Source organism: Channa argus, chromosome 19 (assembly GCF_033026475.1).
Source record: "Channa argus isolate prfri chromosome 19, Channa argus male v1.0, whole genome shotgun sequence".
In the NCBI taxonomy this organism is placed as follows: Eukaryota; Metazoa; Chordata; class Actinopteri; order Anabantiformes; family Channidae; genus Channa; species Channa argus.
The window spans coordinates 12,911,859-12,930,029 of NC_090215.1; the positions used below are offsets into that span (position 1 = coordinate 12,911,859).

An 18,171-nucleotide genomic window follows, 5' to 3' on the forward strand; every position below is an offset into this window, starting at 1 on the left:
AAGATTATATGTGTTCCTGTTTGTTATCGTTTCAGGAGCTGTGTGGAGGAATAGGGCCTACATGATGCACTGTCAATGATTAATAGATGATTCTTAGGGAAACTCAACCCAAGGTCAGTTGATTTTGATACTTTGAATAGTTAATCTCATGACAGCATATTTCTAAATGTTTTAGTAACTAATGACACATTTCTTTGTTAAATTAGGATGATGTGTAATATATGAAGTAGAGTAGTAAAGAAATGTAAATAGAACTGTATGTTTTTTCATTTTATTAATATCTTTATACATATATTCGCAAATTGTACACTTAAAAAGTAGAAAAAAAAATCTATCAACATCTTTAATTAGCACAATTACAACCACAATAGATAGATACTAATACTAAACACCCAGCCTGGAGTGTTTGCAAACAGTTACTTCCATACATGAAAACATCTTGGCATTATACAAATACATTTTCACAAAGAGCTCCTAATTCGACAACACCATAGGGCCATACAGGCACTGCTTACACAGTCAAAGATGTTTAAAAGTGACATTACATTTCTGCTACACCTTTGCAACTGTTCCACAAATATAAGTCCTGGCAGAGCATGCATGGATGGTTTCAGCATGATCCTTTTGGTCTCAACTTGTGAATGACCTGCTGAGCACACAGGAGGTTTGTTGCTGCACAATGTATTACTGCACTGTAATCGTAAGCAATGAGCCTTAAGCAATCTCTGATCAATGAGTTTTTTCTAGCATGGCAATACTCCTTTAATGCAGCTAATTTCAGAATTTCTTTACACTGACACTGATTTCACAAGTTTAACGACAAACCTTTGCCAGCATATTCTGCAGATAAAGATAGCAAACTTCTCGGCTTACTAACAGAGGGAAATGAACACAACTTTACAGGTGTTCTCCTTGGTTCAGTGCTTGGTAATACAGCTGCGGTATGAAAAGCATGGAATGTCTCCATCTCTTAGCCACACACCTAAAGAGAGAGAAGCAAGAACTTCATCCTCTTTGTTTTATTTTGTTTCTTTCACTTAACCTCAGAAGAGGGTCTACTTTTGACAGTAAGGCTAAGCGCCTCTGACGCACGGAAGGAGAGGATGCTCATCTTGGAACTGATGCTAGGGTGAGGCCTAGAAGATCCACCTGGTGAGCAACGCAACAGCCGCATAAGGTTTTTGCGAAAGTTGCGTCCCACAAAGCTGTACACAATAGGGTTAACACAGCTGTTGAAGTAGGCAATGCAGATGGTGAAGGGCATGGCAGTGTCAATGATTTCCAGAATGGCACAGTTTTCAACCAGTGTCAGCTGAGTGAGCACCTGCAAAAAGTGGAACACTTGATGTGGCACCCAGCACAAGAAGAAGGCCAGGACAGCTGCCGTGAGCATCCGCAGTACCTCGTCACCCCGGGAGTGGGAGCTTCTATGGATGTGTCTGGCCCGCAGCAGTGCCCTGCCGATGAGGCAGTAGCAGGTGATGATGATGATGAAGGGCACCAGGAAGCCCAGCATGGTTTTCATCAGGCTGATGGCCAACAGGAGCTGCTTCACCCTGATGGCATTCTCCTCTTTTGGGTGCAGAATGCCACACACTGTCGTGTTAGAGTTTGTGATGTTGAAAACATCTCTGGTCAGTGCTGTGGGAACACTAAGCACAAAGGCAAAAAGCCAAATCACCACACAGGTGATGTGTGCGTACGCCACAGTGCGGAACCTACGTGATCTCATGGGGTGCACAATGGCCATGTAACGGTCAATGCTGAGTGCTGTGAGGAAGAAGATGCTTGTGTAGAGGTTAAAAATCACCAGCCCTGCACTGGCCTTGCACAGGAATCCTCCAAAGGGCCAGTAATAGCCTTTGGCAGTGAAGGTGGCCCACATGGGCAGAGTAATGAGGAAGGTGAGGTCAGAAACAGCAAGATTGAGGACAAAAATGTTGGCCACTGTCTTGAGCTTCATGTAGCAGTAGATGACAGCCACCACCATGCTGTTTCCCACAATGCCGATGACAAAGTTACAGCTGTAGACGATGGGTACCAGGGTGAAGATGAATTCATGACTTCCAGATAAGCCGCATTTCAGATGCACCCCCTGTGTCACTCCTGCCGTGGTGTTCTGCATTTTCCCCTTTTAGAGCCAGATCCTAAGACTTTAAACAGGGGGCCCTCTTGGTGGGGGGTGTCTGTGGTGACTGATTCAGGCCTAGGGCGAGGGCCTCAGTAAGTCCTATAAAAGAAACACAAAATGTCACAAGCAGTCTAGGAGAAGAGGCATCATTACCGCTGGCATGGCCCATAAAGCTAATCTGCACGAGCACCCATGAAAATGCTCACCCTACACTAGCTCATTAAAGACCTGCACATTAAAGCCATCCTGACGCTTCGCGCTATTTCTGTAAAGTAAGAAGCCATAAAAAACAGATGTTGTATGTTACACAATATTCCAAAAATGCCCTTTGAAACATCATTATTCAAACAATCGACATTCTGCCTTCTCCCTTAAATGGTATCTTGGCTAATGAATGGCAACAGTAAAACTGTACAATGCTTGTGAAACGGCCTGTTCATCTGGGTGGACTGTCAGCACCCGGAAGGAGAACATTTATGCCTCGCGCTAGGACCTTTGTTAATGAAGACGGCACGGCAAAGTGCGAGCTTGGATAACAACACCATTAAACACTGAGGTACTGAGGGAGCGCAGAGGAGAGAGAGAGCTCCAGTCACTGTAAAAGACATGTCACGTTTCAAACCCTTGGTGTGCAGAGATACATTGTACCCAGCATGAGAACTTCTAATCAGCACACACCTAAACAAACAGGACAGCAGGGATTCAGCTCTGTGGAAAGTTTGCTCTGTGAGAAAATCAAACCTGCATGCTGTGGAAAATTTGCCTCAGGGCTAGTTTTTGCTTCATTTGTACGAGCAGAATGTGAAATGGGAATAAAGAAACTAATTCTCCTCTTTGTTGAGTGTCTTTATGTTTAATAGAACAGCTTAGTGAGCGTCATTAGTGGGGTTGATGTAACAATATTAGCATAAGCCTCATGTATATTATTACTTTAGCTGCAAAGATACTTTCTGTTACTAATTACATGAAAATGACAACATATTTGCAGTTGCATTAAGGCTAAACAGATGCTAGGAAAAAACATACTCTGGAGAATCTGGAGCTCAAAAGTGAGCAAACAGCATGTATGGATAATGAAACATTAATTTAATGGGCTGTTTTTTAGTATATGAAGTTGACTCTAAAAATGTAGGCTGGCAGAATAGAAATAGAAATCTTCTGATTATCAGATTGAGCAAACTAAGGAGGTGTCCTACCACAAGATGGCATTCTATGCATGATTTGAGTTTCTTCACTTCTCAAAGCTGTAAGATATCAGAGTGCATAATACTGACAATTTAATATAATCTCAGCCAGTCCAGATATATATTTATTTAAAAAGTAATTCAGATTTTTTTCTTGCTATTGCAGATATATGGTAGCAGCAGTTGCTGACTACTTACTGAATGCACCTTTAAAAATTTCCCCTTGTGCTTTCCTACTGCCCTCTGGTTGGCATTAAGACAGTCTGAGCTCCTCCAGTAGAACTATTTTATCTCCAAGTCAAAGAGCTCATTTTCCACCAGCCTTCAGAAGATGAATTCTTAAAAAAAAGCCCCTATTCGCTAAAGCAACAAACCTATCGCTTGCAGATGTGGACACTTTTCAGTGTGGAAGATGTGTAGGTGCCAAGGGCAACAGAATAATGAAATATCTCTGAGAGTTTCCTGCACAGACTCGAGTGTGGTAGGCTGGAGAAAGCACCAGCACAGATGGTATTGTTTGGATTGTTTTCTTTCTTGAAGGATCATTACAACGGTTGGCTGTAAATTTATTGTAAAATTACACACAACAGAGAGACAGAACACACTGGTTTCACAGTCTGAGGGTTTAACAAAGTGTATTGCTATTGACAACAAATGGAAATATGGGAAAACAAAACTAGACGCGTTTTACTTCCTGAATTCTTGGATCAGGGAGGTGCTCACAGTGATGGGACACATTTGGCGGGTTATTGCTGCCTATATTTGTAAATGAACCCCTTAACAAAGGTGGTGTGGCTCAGACAGAAGGTGACTTGGAAGCACTGGTACCAGTGATTTAGTGTGGCTTTTTTCACTGAGCTATAGCTCACTGTGAGATGGCCATAAACCCTGGGTGACCACGGGCAGGAAAGTAAACACCACCTTCACAAGGCCCATGAACAAGCTGCATCCTCTTGGATGAGACAATGGACTGTGTGGCCCTCCACTGTTTGCAAAAATAAAGCTGATTACAATAAGGGATAACATCAGGATTAGGAGGAAGTTTGGGGATATGTTTGCACCAGTTTGTAAGGAAGTCTTCCACGGACCACAGGGTCAGTGGTTCGATCCCCGGTCCCGGCTATATGTTGAAGTGTCTGTGGGCGAGACACTGAACCCCTAACAGCCCAGTGCAGTGCTGGTCCAAGCCCGGTAGAAATTGAGGAGGGTGGCTTCAGGAAGGGCACATGGCATACAAACTGTGCCAAATCAACATGCGGACAATGATCCGCTGTGCCGACCCTGAACTCACGGGATAAGCCGAAGGAAAAAAAAGACCAAAAAATAATAAAAAAAAGAATAATGGTGTAGTAGTAACATTCCCTTTATAATCTTCCTTTAGTGTGTACAAAAGCAGCTCTGTCCTGGGATCAGAGAAGTGAGCTAAACCTGGAAACGTTAAGATCTCCGTCTGGGTTAGGCGAGTTGAACTGTGTTTGGGAAGAAAAGTTCCCATCAACAGAGCTATCTGTGAGCCCCCTGGCGTGAGCACCCGGCTGCACTGACATGAGCACCACCATCTGGCTGCCCATAGAGAGAGCCACTAAAATGTGTGGTTGATGGGGTTAGTGATTTATGTCAGCCTATTATGAAGTCAGGTTCATCTTACTTGAAGAAAACCATCTTAACCTCCCTGCTCATGCCTATCCTCTCAGTAAGGTCTCACTTCGGCCCTTTTTGTGTAACAGAACGTTCTGCGACAATGGGTGCTTCCTGGTGTAGTGTGTAGTTTCCTGCATCCTCAAGCATGTTACAGGAATGTAAATTTAACACCCTACACATCACCAAACAACAGCCCCTCTTAGAATTTCATTGCAGTGAATTTGATGGCAGCAACACATCTCAAAAAAGTTGGAACGTTTACCATGTTTACCATTGTGTAGCATCCCCTCTTTGTTTACCAACTGTCTGCTAACATCTGGGAAGTGAGCAGAACACTTGCAATGTTGCATATCTGACCTGATCTGATTACTCTGATTAATCTGAGAATAGTTTTCCATTTTGCCAGTTTTGACCTTTGGCCTTGTCCCTTGCACACAGATTGCCTGATTCTATTAATCATTTGATGACATTATATACTGTAGATGGTGGAATCTTCAAAGTCTTCACAATTTTACGTTGAGGAACATTTTTCTGAAATTGCTCCACAATGTTTTGGCACAATTTGTGACATATTGATGAACCTCTGCTCATCTTTACATTCAAAAGTGTCTGCCTCTCTGAAATGCTCTTTGTATACTTAGTCATGTTGCCAATTAACCTAATTAGTTGTCAAATGCTCCTCCATTTGTTTTTGATTGGTTGAAGCTACTTTTATAGCTTTTGTTGCCCCTGTTCCAACTTTTTTGAGATGTGTTGGTGCCATCAAATCCAAAATGAGCCAATATTTTCCATGAAATTGTAAAATTTCTCAGTTTCAACATCTGATATGTTTTTTATGTTGTATTGTTAATAAAATATTGGTTGATGAGATTTGCAAATCATTGCATTCTGTTTTTATTTACATTTCCAACTTGTTTGGAATTGGGGTTGTAGGAAACTTGACCAAGCACAACCTCACTGACTGCTTCAGAAACCATTTCAGTTCGCTTATGCCATGGAGTTGACTGTAAATTTTGAAACAATAAGTAAATTAAATCTATACATGACTCACCTAAAATATGTAAACTAAAAAGACATGATTTCTGAATAAATTAATAAAAGCATATTTGAGCGAATATGTGAGTGTGTGTGACAGAAGGAGTGACCATGAATTTAATGATGGGATGTCTGCTTGCAGGATTGGATCTACTGGATAAACTGGCTTCAGTAACATCAGTAACATATATCTGCACATATACAGTTTTTAAACCTACACAATCTTCTCCTTGTGAAGCTTTTCCATTATTTCCCGTGCTTTATTTTAGAAAATTTACCACAGATACTTATAAATTCCTTTCTCTACTTATTATTATTTAGCAAAATAGTTTGCTAAGAGATAGTTTCGCTGTATAACCATATATAAATATTCATATTAAATAAAATACAGAACAGCATTTGTCTCCAAAGTGGAAACATACGACGAAAACCTATATACAGCTCTTGGTTTAAGTCTGCAGTGATTTCTTTTCTCTCTTTCTCAGCATGTTAATTCTGCAGTATCACTCTCCTTCCCTATTCTTCCATAGCCTAAACCTGTTTCTCCATCAGTGACAAGGCTGAAAATTTCATTTGACCAGTTTTTTGTCCTTTTTTTTCGGGTTGCCTTTCTCTGCTGTATTCTGTGCCCAACCTTCTTTATTTACCTTCTCCCCTTTTTCCCGTCAATTAAATTCTTCCTACGTGAGGATTCTCAATGTGTGCAGAGCTGGTGTTTATCAGGAAGCCGATCAAATTCCTGATTGTTATATGAGCGCTGCCGTGTAAACTTTGCCACAGACTGCATCCATCTTTCTCATGGTATGTTTTGCATACTTCAGTGCAGGATTTTCCCCATCCTTGCTCACACAGTCAGCTAAAGAGCTGCAGATGCACTTTTAAAGTCTCTGCACACACAGGATTTTCACATGAACAACTTGAACAAACAGCAACAACAGGTGTCACAGATCAAGTCTGTGGATACATCTAACACGTTGCTTTGTTCTCTGCATTTATTTGCTACATTTGCAGGTTCCCAGCGTAATAGCAGTGATGTTCAACTAAAGGCTCTGAAATAAATATGTCCCATTATACAGGATAGTACAAAAATATAAATTTAGAGATGATAGTTAGATACTTTATAAATCCCTGGAGGGAAATGTTTGTGTTTGCAGCAGCTGTTACACATAATAAAACAATAACGTAAAAAAGAAATCAATGAAGTTAAAAAAAGTTATAGACCTAGACCAGCAAACTTTTTTGGTATAGTTGGTAATAGATCTTCCTGTGAATGAGTTTATGTTAGTTCTTACCTTTGGTGCTGAACCAGGAGGCTGTTGATGCTTCCAGAGCAGGACACACAGAAATAGAAAGACCTCTACAGTGCGCCGCTGAGTGCCTCTGATTTAACTTAGCTGGTGGAGCGAGACAAGCAGGAAAATCACACAAACACACTCATAGCCCCCACTACTCTCTCTCTCTCTCTCTCTCTCTCTCTCTCTCTCTCACTCTCTCTCTCTCTCACTCACACACACACACACACACAAACACACTACAATGATGAATGAATTATACTGGAGCCAGTCAGCTACATATTTTCCCATATTTCCATCTCTCTCTGGCCAACAATCTGCGAACACAAACACACACATAAGACCTTACACAATAGCACCTCTGCCTGTTCTCTCCTCCTGTTCACCCCCCCTCCCCCCGCAACTCACCAAACACCATTTTTCCTCTCTCTTAATATCTCTTTTAATCACTCGGTTTCTCTTTTTAATTATAAACAGCACTTTGGTTAATCTAATTTCACTGTCTCAATCACCTCTCTTCTTCCACTGTTATCACCTTCATCCCATGACAGTCACCGATCACTTGTCCTCTGCACAACATGAAAGGAATGGCCAGGCTCTGACTGTGATGGGACCTGTCAACATACTGTCTCAAGCTCACCATTTGCTTGGATTAGAGCGGAACAGGGTCTAAAAGAGGGGTGGGGAGAGTTGGGTTACTGCTCTTCTTCCTAACAACATTCCCCATTTTCCAGAGTCTGACTCAGCTGCCATCTATGTGCCAAAGATTTTTATAGGAAGTGGATGCATTGTTAGAAGTATGTGATACCCTGTGTATCCCAGGGTTATGTGGAGCTGACAACTCCCTATTGTTGTTGCAGCTTTGTTAAGGCTATTTAAGTGTATCTGGTGCATATGCTGATGAATGTCACTATAAAGAATATTTGCAGGTGTAATAAAACAAATTTGATTGGCTTCAAAGGGAGCTGCAACACTCCAGCTGCAACAAGAAGGAATCCCTATTTATAGCATCTGCACATCCATCACACACAGCTCAGTGCTAAAGTTATTTGACTCTCACTATTCTTTTCTTTCTCAAGGACTTGACATGTGTTGAGAAATGGGTTACATCCTCACCTCTCTACTGCAGCCAGACTAACGCGACTGTCTTGGAGATGGATAGTGACCGCAGAGTGTCCGCAGTATTGACCATGAAGAAAAGACTTCACTTTGGTTAGAGACGAACAAACGAACAAACAAAGGACAACACATTGGACTAATTGGAGCTCTGATGTAGTCATCTCTTTCACAGAGATTTCTGTATTCTCACAGACACTTGGTGGTCACATGGGTTCAAATTCAACAGATCTGAAAAACCTCTTGATAATACGTGACTTGTCAGTCTTTATGCATGTCATCGTTTACAAGGTCAGGGTTGAGGAGGCGAGTAACTCACTTTACACAGCAACATGCCCATTTACACCTCCAGAGAATTGGGATCAGGCCCCATTATGTCTTCAATTACTGTGAATTATAAGAATCCTCCATTAGACGAGTGTATTCTTGTTGCATATCCTGTGACAGCAATGAACATCTGAATGGGAATTTTTTTATTTTTATCAACAATCTATATCTGACCCACGAGACCTCTCGGGAAGTGAGGAGATGGTTATTTACCAAGCTTTGAATCTCCAATTGTATTCTCCACAAAACAAATAATTCTCAGTAAAGGCAGGATGTTGTTGCAACACCACAGACTACAACAAAGATTTACGTTCCTCGAGTGCAAGCAGAAACAGATGTTGTTCGTTTAAAACTGGAGATGTGCGGTGGGGGAAAAGAAATATCTTATGGGACTGTACCATTTTAGAATGGATAGTTGATGTTTATTTCAAGGTGTGGGTTGTACATTTGAAAAGTAAAACTACTAAATTTACACCATAATTCACTCTGACAAAAAAATAACAAAAAAACTTAATGGTTATTCCAAGATCATTTCTAAATTCCTTTTGTGCAACATTTAGGAATCTTAGGAAACCATAACAAAATCCAAGGAATATGTTCATTTATCATGGATCGGGTAATATTTAAATGTCTGCATGAGTAAGGCCAGATATAGGACAAGGCTTAATCTCACGTCCTCATGTCCTGGAGGTGTGACAGTCGGCGATGTTCCTCCTAATCAAATAACTTTAACAAGATTAGCTGTGTTAGCACTTAAGCTGTAGTAGAATGAATTGATGACTGAGGTAATTACTGGTAGCACAGAGCACTGCGGGGAAGGATGGACTTTTTACACCAGAACAACACGGGCACTAAAATGCCAAACAGCACACAGCCACCTGCTGAAGAAAGACAATACTCTGTGAGGTCTGAAGACTGAGCTCCAACGCTAAACTGCTGAACAGTATTAAGTGACAACTGAGTCTTATACCTATAAATAAGTATATTTAGCATGTCTACAGTGCTGCATAGTTTTCATCAAAATTGCATTTTTACCAGCAAAAAAAAAAAAAAAGAAGTTGAGTTTGATTAAAAGAAAATAATTAAGAATATGTGATGCATGTTTCTTTTCTCATGGATGAAAAACGGAACAGAATTACTGAGCAGGGCCCCAGAGATTACAGGGCCCCCAGATCCAGGTCTAATATATTTTGTTTGAAATGTATAAACAGTTTAAAATCAAATAGCTGAAAAAAATGACGAGAAAAACTACAAAAACGTTGCCAAATCAAATGTTCACACAAACCTTTTACACAGGTGGAACTAATAAAATTAAGAATAGCTCTGTTCCAAACAGCAATCATGGCAATGTTATGCAGAAATGAATACTGGTATCATTTAACCGCGTTTGACAGGTCACAATGAATAAAGGGAAAGCTTTTCCTTTTAAGGCATTGCCAAGGTTTGTGATTGATCTCCTGGGAATTATCATTCAGAAAAAACAGGCTTAGGCTCTGTGACTCAAATGTCAAGACAACACATACGAGCCACTGATGTAAAGCCACTGCTGCTATAAAGCGACAAAACAATGATATGAAGCGGAATTAGGTGCGTCGCCGCAAGTCACAGGTGAGCAGCTGCTGTACCTGCTGGAGCACATATCGAACGCACCCTTGTACACTGAGGCGCACTGTTTGAAATGTAGCTCCGCCTCCATCTTGGCCCCTGCACATACCTGAGGAAGAGATGCAAACTCCACCTGGAAAATACCAGGAACATCTCATAATGACATGCTTCCGCTGCTAATGTACGTAACTCACCTGCCATCATTTCCGTCTCTGCTGCTTGAGGATGGGTGTTGCCGCCTCTGGCCCACATGTCGTCATTTCAGTCGAACCAGCCTCAAACCGGAACTTTAGACCATGTTTTACCTTTACCTGCACATGCTGTGGAAGTGTGCTTGTGCTCCTGAGATGCTGGTGATCACTGCTTCACTTAAGGTAAGAGCTTCCTGCTTCTGCTGTGATGTCCTGGTTCTGCTGCTGAGCTCTGACAGGTCTGTCTGTGGACTGAGGCCTCTTTGCTTTCCGTTCTTTCCCCGTGGGCACAGTTTATATTGATGTTGTGCTTTAATTTGATTTTTGCTGAGGTTTGTTGTTCTTGGCAGGGTTTACTTTTGATTGGTGAAAAATGAATACTTCAGATTGTGTCTTTTTGTTGAATGTTGCGATGCAGTTCCTTAATATTTTTTTTTGCTGTTTTGAGATCCTGGGATTTGATGCGTGTACACTTGAGATGTAACTGTTGCGATTGTTCCTGTAAATTTTGAAAAGCCAAAATGTTTCTTCATGATAAAAGAGCATTGGTTCTGGCTGACTGTGCATTACTGTTATATTAGGGTTATGTTGAAATTACCATAACCCATTTCTATGTAAGGGGGCAAACCTAACCCTAAACAAACATAACTCTGTATGTTCAGCTGAACATAGAGTTAAAGTAAATTACATCCATTCAAAGGTTTGCATTCCTCTTGATAAATTAAAAAAAACAAAAAACAAAAACGTTATTTCTGATTTAAATATTATGTTGCTGGAAAAAAAACCATTGCGTTTTTGCCCTTTCATATTTGGGGCACTCAAACTTTTGCAGCCAGCTGTAAGAAACACACACTCCATATTCAGCTCTGTTAACCACTGTTTTTGCTGCTGCTGTGCTGTTTCGTTGCAAACTCCGCCTTCAAACTAGTGCAGAAATGCTGTTGCTATTTGTATCTTGCATGTTGTATTTTGTAAACTCCAGCTCCACTACATCATCTACATGTAGAGTCAGTCTACAGTCCCTTGTGAGCACAAAGGTTTATTATCATTGCTCCCCATTCCCTGCTGCGCAAAACTTGGTAAGTACTTACAAGTGATGACGTATAAAAGTAGAAATGCCAAATATCATCTCAGAGGTCACTTAATAAATCTTCTTCATGTCAGTTGACTAGTGAACTACAGATTTGTGCAATCTTGTTGTCACCAAACCATTATAGATATAGTGGGCAGGACAATGTGTTATCATCATGTCTCTGTGCACATGTTCTTGTACACCAGTGATTACATGTTAGAGTGTAATGCCATGTAAATCTGTGTTCCAGAGGAGAGAAGGATTTAAAAAAACAACAACAAATTGATTCACCTTTTCCACATGAATGAAAAATGAATGAACACATTTGTTCATAAGACATTAAATAGATTATTTAGCCACCAAATTAATATAAATAGTTTAAAATATTTGCAGTAATTATGCTTACACAGTAAATGGAAACATGGGCTTCGTGTTGAATGTTTATCGAGGGATCCTATGCTAAATATTGCAACTTATTAACATCCATTCTGAAGGCTGTAAAAAGGTCTTTTATTCAGTTTCCCACTACAACACCTCTGATGACATGTATTTTTATCTTAACAAATCCAGCGGTAAAGAACTAATGTGTGGGATCCTGACAGTCCTACAAACATCCAGGATGACATAAATCATCCCCTGCATGGCCCACAAGGGACCTGCCCAAAGTGACTTTAACTGAGCTTTTATGTATTTTCTCTGTCTGCCACGTAGATGTTAAGGACAGCTCCAGCACTATCCCTCTGGTGCAGTCAAGGATCAGAAAATATTTACTGCCATCTCTTCAACTAAATGGACCTGACTTGTTAGCACCGTTGCCCGCATCTGCCAGACTCGCTGTACTTTGTGTGGGAGGGAGTGAGAGATGCATAAATAAAGCGCACTTTCCATTACTCTTTATCACAACAGCTGTCTTGCTTTTAGTTGGCACTGTAAGGAGACACCGATATGAACCTGTAAACACAAGGGTTTGTGACTGACCCTTGCCCTTGACTTTCAATTCCTGCTTAGCGTCATGGAATTCACTGAACCAGACGTTGACCCTGGAGATGTAAAATTATGTTGCCACCACAATCCTCTTGATCAGAGCAAAAGAACAGATATGTCAAAGGCAACAAATCTTTTACACAAACAGGAAGTGTTCAAAAGGTTGTTGGGGGGGGGGGATGGTGGGAAGGCTCTAATGGGCGTCTTAAGAGTCACAATGTTTAGGTCTGGTTTCCCCATAGTTGCTTTTTTACATTACCACACAGGGAGGGATGGGAAAGGACTGAGGGGCTCGTTGAGAGAAGCTCGCAACATCTCCTTGAGTGTAACCTCTCCCATGAATATTTGAAGCACTTTCTTAGATTTGTAGTAGATTAAAATAAATAAATAAATAAACATTCTAGTCCTTCTACTCTTATGAGGTTTATCAGTCAGCTCTAAGAGCATTATAGATAGATAGATAATGGAAGAGGTGATGCAAAGAAGTTATTATGTTGTAAAAGTTTGCTTTTGTTTATTAAAGTAGTTCCTCATTCACACAGTGTAAACACAATTTCCTTTTTGTACTTTGATTCTAACAGTGGCGTCTTTATTTTATTTTTTTAATTTGACAGCAGGGGCTTTTAAGTATGAGAGTGATAAATCAACTGCTCACTTTTATAACTGCCGTTATTGAAACTTCACTCTAAAATGATGTTTTTTTGTTGTTGTTTTTTTTTGCCTTTTATGAGGTTAGGTGTTATAAAGTTGTTTTCCTGCATAAGTGTGTGTAGATGTACGTGTGCCTTCGTCTGAATCGATGTGTGTATCTAATACAAACATTTCACACACACTAAGAAAGTGGAACCTTCTTATCCCCAGCCAGGATTTCCTTATGTAAACAGCATGCGAAACAGGCATAACATTACCAGAGGCATCTTGAAGGTAAGTCAACCCTAATTAAATGCAAATAACACTAATAAACATCCATTAGATCACACTAACTTATGCTTTTAAGAAAAATCTGTGTTTAAGTAGGACCATCCAGGACAATTTGTACATTATTGCAGATCGTACTTGCTGTCTTTATAAGTACCCTTCAGCCATGCTGTTATGCATCGGGGCTGCTGGGAAGTTTGGGGTCAGCTGAGTCAATAGCCCTGGGCCTCTCCAAACTCTGTGAACATCCAGTCCTCCAGGAAGAGGGTGACTTGTGCCATACTGACTATGTTTTGTCATATCCTCATCAGTGTAGTAACAAACTGATTAGTCTTTGAGATATTTGTTTGGGGCAAATGGTTCAGTCTTCAGCAAATCCTGGTGTACAACAAATAAATTGGTTTTTGTTTTGTTGTAACAACATATTTGATTAGAGCACGGTGTAAAATGTTGCTATCTTTTATAAGTTTCAGTGCTTACAAAAGGTTATGCTGCTGGAACAAAATGAAAACATGACATGATCCACTCCAAATTGCTTCAAGCTATAGACTTGAATTAGGTTTGACAGGTTTGTTGTTTTTCTGTACTGTGGTTTGCCTTAGCTTAGATTCCCAGTTATCACAGGGCAGTGGCAATGCTGCTTGACTTTCCAAAAAGTATCAAACTTATCAAACCTATCCTGTGCTCAGTGTGCAAATAGTCATATGGATAATACACTGCATTTATAACCCTCACATTGTGATTGCATTGGTTTGTGTACATTAAAATCTACTTCTCCTCCATTGGTCAGCAGAACTGCTCTGCCAGGGAAATTCTTTCAAAGGCTTTAATATTTAGATGAATGTGAGAAAAGAGGTGGGAAGCTATAGAAAATCACGTTTATTGCCTGAAAAGGAAAATGTAAGACTATGGTTCCACTTTCTTTGGTTTCATACACTTGTACGTCACAGTATATTGGTACACTCCACAGCTGCACGAAGAGTCAGTAAATTGCAGCAATGACTTCCTTACAGGAACATCCTAAATATAATTCTCATAAAGTTCAGTTTTTATGATCTGGAAACCGGCCTTAAAATGTCCTTCGCCTGCATCTTTCAGCCACCTCCCTCTTCGTCATCAGGTTCCCTTAGGTTTGATGTTGTTTTTTTGGAGCCTAAAGTAAGCAGCAGGTCAAACTTCATTCCAGCCCACTTGGACAGTCTGGTCGTCCCTTCAGTCCTGTTTCGTGCACTATAATCTGCAGATAACAGGCGTGTTAGAAAACAGTATTTGTTTCCATGTGGATCTAGTCCCTAAGAAAGATAGTCAGCGGAGCGATTTCCTGAACATTTTCTTTGCCTTCCCATTCAGGGCACTTTCTGTCGAAGTGGCCTTGTTAAGCAGTTTGTTTTTAAAGAAGTGCCAGTTAGTGGGTGAGCCCAAGGTCTTGAAATCAGCACCTAGTGCTGATTTATTTGTAATTGCGTTTTCTGTGTTGTTTTTATTTGGAGACTTGGTCACACAGAGATATGACATATTGAGCTTCAGTGATGTAATGTGGTGCATTTCCAAATGGATTTTGTGGCCATGGGATAATCTTAGTTGTAAAGGGTTTTTGACTTCCACCCACACGTAACCTGAATGTTTTACTGGAAAAGTGCTCAAAAAATATTATTTAACGTAACAGAGTATTTAATTCTGCATCATTGGACATTAATTTTGTTTCTTCATGTCTAAACTGGTTTAAGATTACTAGCCTGTACAGATAACCAATCTATCTAAGGGAGAATACACATAAAGCTGGTTAGTTGCCAAGTGTTTTGGATGGTGTCCCCTCCTTTCAGTGAACAAACTGGGCTCAGTTTTCACTGAGTTGAAGTGTGTGCGCTATTATTATAACTATTAATCGCGTCAAATTTTAATAGACGGCATTAATTACTTTTTGCTCGAGGATTAATGGCGAACTGATGAATAATAAGTATCTTTGTACATCTTTGCATTTTTTTTTTTGTTGTTTTTATTTTTTTATTGACTTTGAAAATGTTGTTCAGTAGTATCAACTCATCACAGAGGCATTTAGCTGCCCCATGGGTGCTCCCACTGTGTGTTTCTGAGGTCAGGTAACCCCTGCTGAGACAGCTGGAGTGGATGGGAGGAGGAGTGGAGCTAAAGGAAATAACACAGCAGCAGGGGTATTTCATGCCAATCAACATACAGCAAAGTGAGAGAAAGGACTCATGCTCACGATTCCCCAAGACCGTGTGGGTTGATGTTCTTACCCTTGAGAGGAGAGTGTGGTTAATGTGCCTGCTATAGTTAGATCATATTGTCTCAGTGGGGTTATGCTTGACTACATTAGCCTTTCATGTTCTAATGCAGTTTAATTCCCATTACTGCACTTGGTTTGTTTGAATCCCCTCATATAAGTGAGTGAGGCTCTTATTTTCTGCTTTTTATTTTTATTTTTTTGTGGTATTGTCACTATCATTTTGCCATTTTACACAGTTACCACATGACTTGAATTCCAGGGTCAATTTTCAGAGTTTACTCCCACTCTGTGTCGGCATGAGCTCTGTAAATATTTTCATCCTCTCCCTCAGCTTGTTGATAGACTAATTCCACTGGCTTTTCTAATTAATCACTGAGGAGTGGAGAGAGGCTGAAACGGGAGGAACTGGATAAGTGGCCACATGGCTGTTGTTGGAAACTGTTCAGATCAACACTGGGTATGTAGGCCTGTCCTCACATATTCACCTAACTACCCACGTACACAGACAGGTACAAAAAGCCTTATTCAACAGTGGTGAGGTTTGTAAATGTATCAAAGCAAGGGTCAGTTAGTGATAAAATCAGGGCTGGGCAATATTGAACTGTATACTGTGATAATGTATCCTAATTATTAAAACTTGTTATGTCTTGTTACGGCCAAGCTTGCACATTTGAAGAGTTAATTGTAGTGGCAAGAAAAAGGCTTCAGCTGTTGTGTGTTTGGAAATGGTTTAGCAACAAACTTAAGACATGAATCAAACATTTAAACAGCTGTGTCAGAAATCTGAACCAGGTAAAGGTAGAAACATGACTGTAATTTGTAACACTGAATTATATTGTGCTAATTATCAATCAAAAATCATGTCAATCAAAATTAATCAAAATGTCTTAATTGAATTGGGGGGTGGGGGCAGAGCAGATCTGTGCATGTGAAGCCTCTTTTCTTACTATTGTTTAAAAACAAAACACGCATTTTAATTGCAGCTTTTTATGATTTCAAAATTGCTAAATTGCGATATCAATTTGAAAACAATTATTTGTTCATCCCTAACAAATACCTGAAGGGTTGTGCAGAGCGTGGCAGATGTTAGAACATAGTGCAAGGGAGTGCTGTGCAGAACAGAGTGCTCTCATTTCGAGTATCATGCCAGCTGTGGCTTAAGTTACATATTGTAGCTTCAAACAGTCATTTATGGCGTTAAATTCTCTCAGTACTCAGTTATCACAGACATTTACATAGAAGAAACACTACTCTCCTTTTTTATAATGTGAAGCTGTATTCTTTAATAAAGATTATGTGTGTTAGGGGATATGGCAGAATCAAAACAAATATTTAACTGCACACTAAAGCGTCACTTACTGACGTCAGTAATACGGACTGAAGTTGTTTCCACAAGCCTTCTATTAAGTGTGAGTGAGCCAAGCCACTGACGAACACCATGTGGATCTTCATTACACCTGAAATAAATCACTCATTATGTTCAGACTTTTAAGTCTCTATATCCTAGAGCTACTTGTCCCAATATTACCTATTTTTCATATTTTATGGGTAACTACCAATGAAAAGGTTTGAGCGAGGGCCACATTATCGTAAAACCCTAGAAAGGAGGGTAATAGGATAGACTTGTACATAAGTGCATGCTAAACAGATGTCACAGAAAACTGTCTCTGAATTTGAAAGCTCCTCGCCCCTGATGGGCTTTAGGTGATGCAGGGAGATACTGCTAGCACAGTGCAAATCAGGTTAGCTCGTACACTGAATGTGGAAGAGGCCTGCAAATCTGGCCCCTGTTCCATTTCCCTTGGCTGCATTACCCACTTCTAACAAAGTTACCACACTCTTCTCATTTTTCATTGGATTAAAAGGGCCATATAGATTTGGACATGAGACACCACGGTACATCCATCCCCCAGGTACATCAGTCCCCTGGTGAAGAGATCATCATCATCATCATCATCATCATCATCATCATCATCATCATCATCTTCACAAACACACGTGCACACACAGACACACCTCCCATTTATCTCTTTCTCACTGTTTTCCCTAATATCTGGTTTAAGTTTGTTGCTGACCTCTCTCACAGCAGACACCGCTCATTAGCCTTTAGTCTATATTGGCTGTTAATGACATCAGAAAAAGGACAACAGTGCTAACAATGGTCGTTTACAATGAGTCAGAGCCATTAAAAGCTATAACAAGGCACACAGTGGGAAGGAAGGCTACCAATAACTGTAAACTGTTTTTATCTGGGATTTGAGCCTTAAAGGTGGAACTTTAAACCAACAGCAGAATGAACATGTTTTACATACATATCATATGTAGCATTTGCTTGAAAAACTTTTATACTAAAAGTAGAACTCCATTGTGTTTTTTCTTTTCCATTTGCCACGCATGTACATGTTTCTTTCTATCAACCGGTTTCAG

The 18,171-nt window shown here is 40.2% G+C and overlaps 1 protein-coding gene across 1 annotated transcript; it reads right to left on the minus strand.

Annotated features, from left to right (window-relative positions):
- Nucleotides 1-257: 257 nt before the first annotated feature.
- agtr1b (angiotensin II receptor, type 1b) lies at nucleotides 258-7,580 on the minus strand. Its single transcript, XM_067486892.1, has 2 exons — nucleotides 7,284-7,580; nucleotides 258-2,230 (listed from the first exon to the last, which is right to left on the minus strand). Exon 2 carries the CDS (start codon nucleotides 2,123-2,125, stop codon nucleotides 1,034-1,036), a length of 1,092 nt encoding a protein of 363 aa, XP_067342993.1. The 5' UTR covers nucleotides 2,126-2,230; nucleotides 7,284-7,580; the 3' UTR covers nucleotides 258-1,033.
- Nucleotides 7,581-18,171: the final 10,591 nt, after the last annotated feature.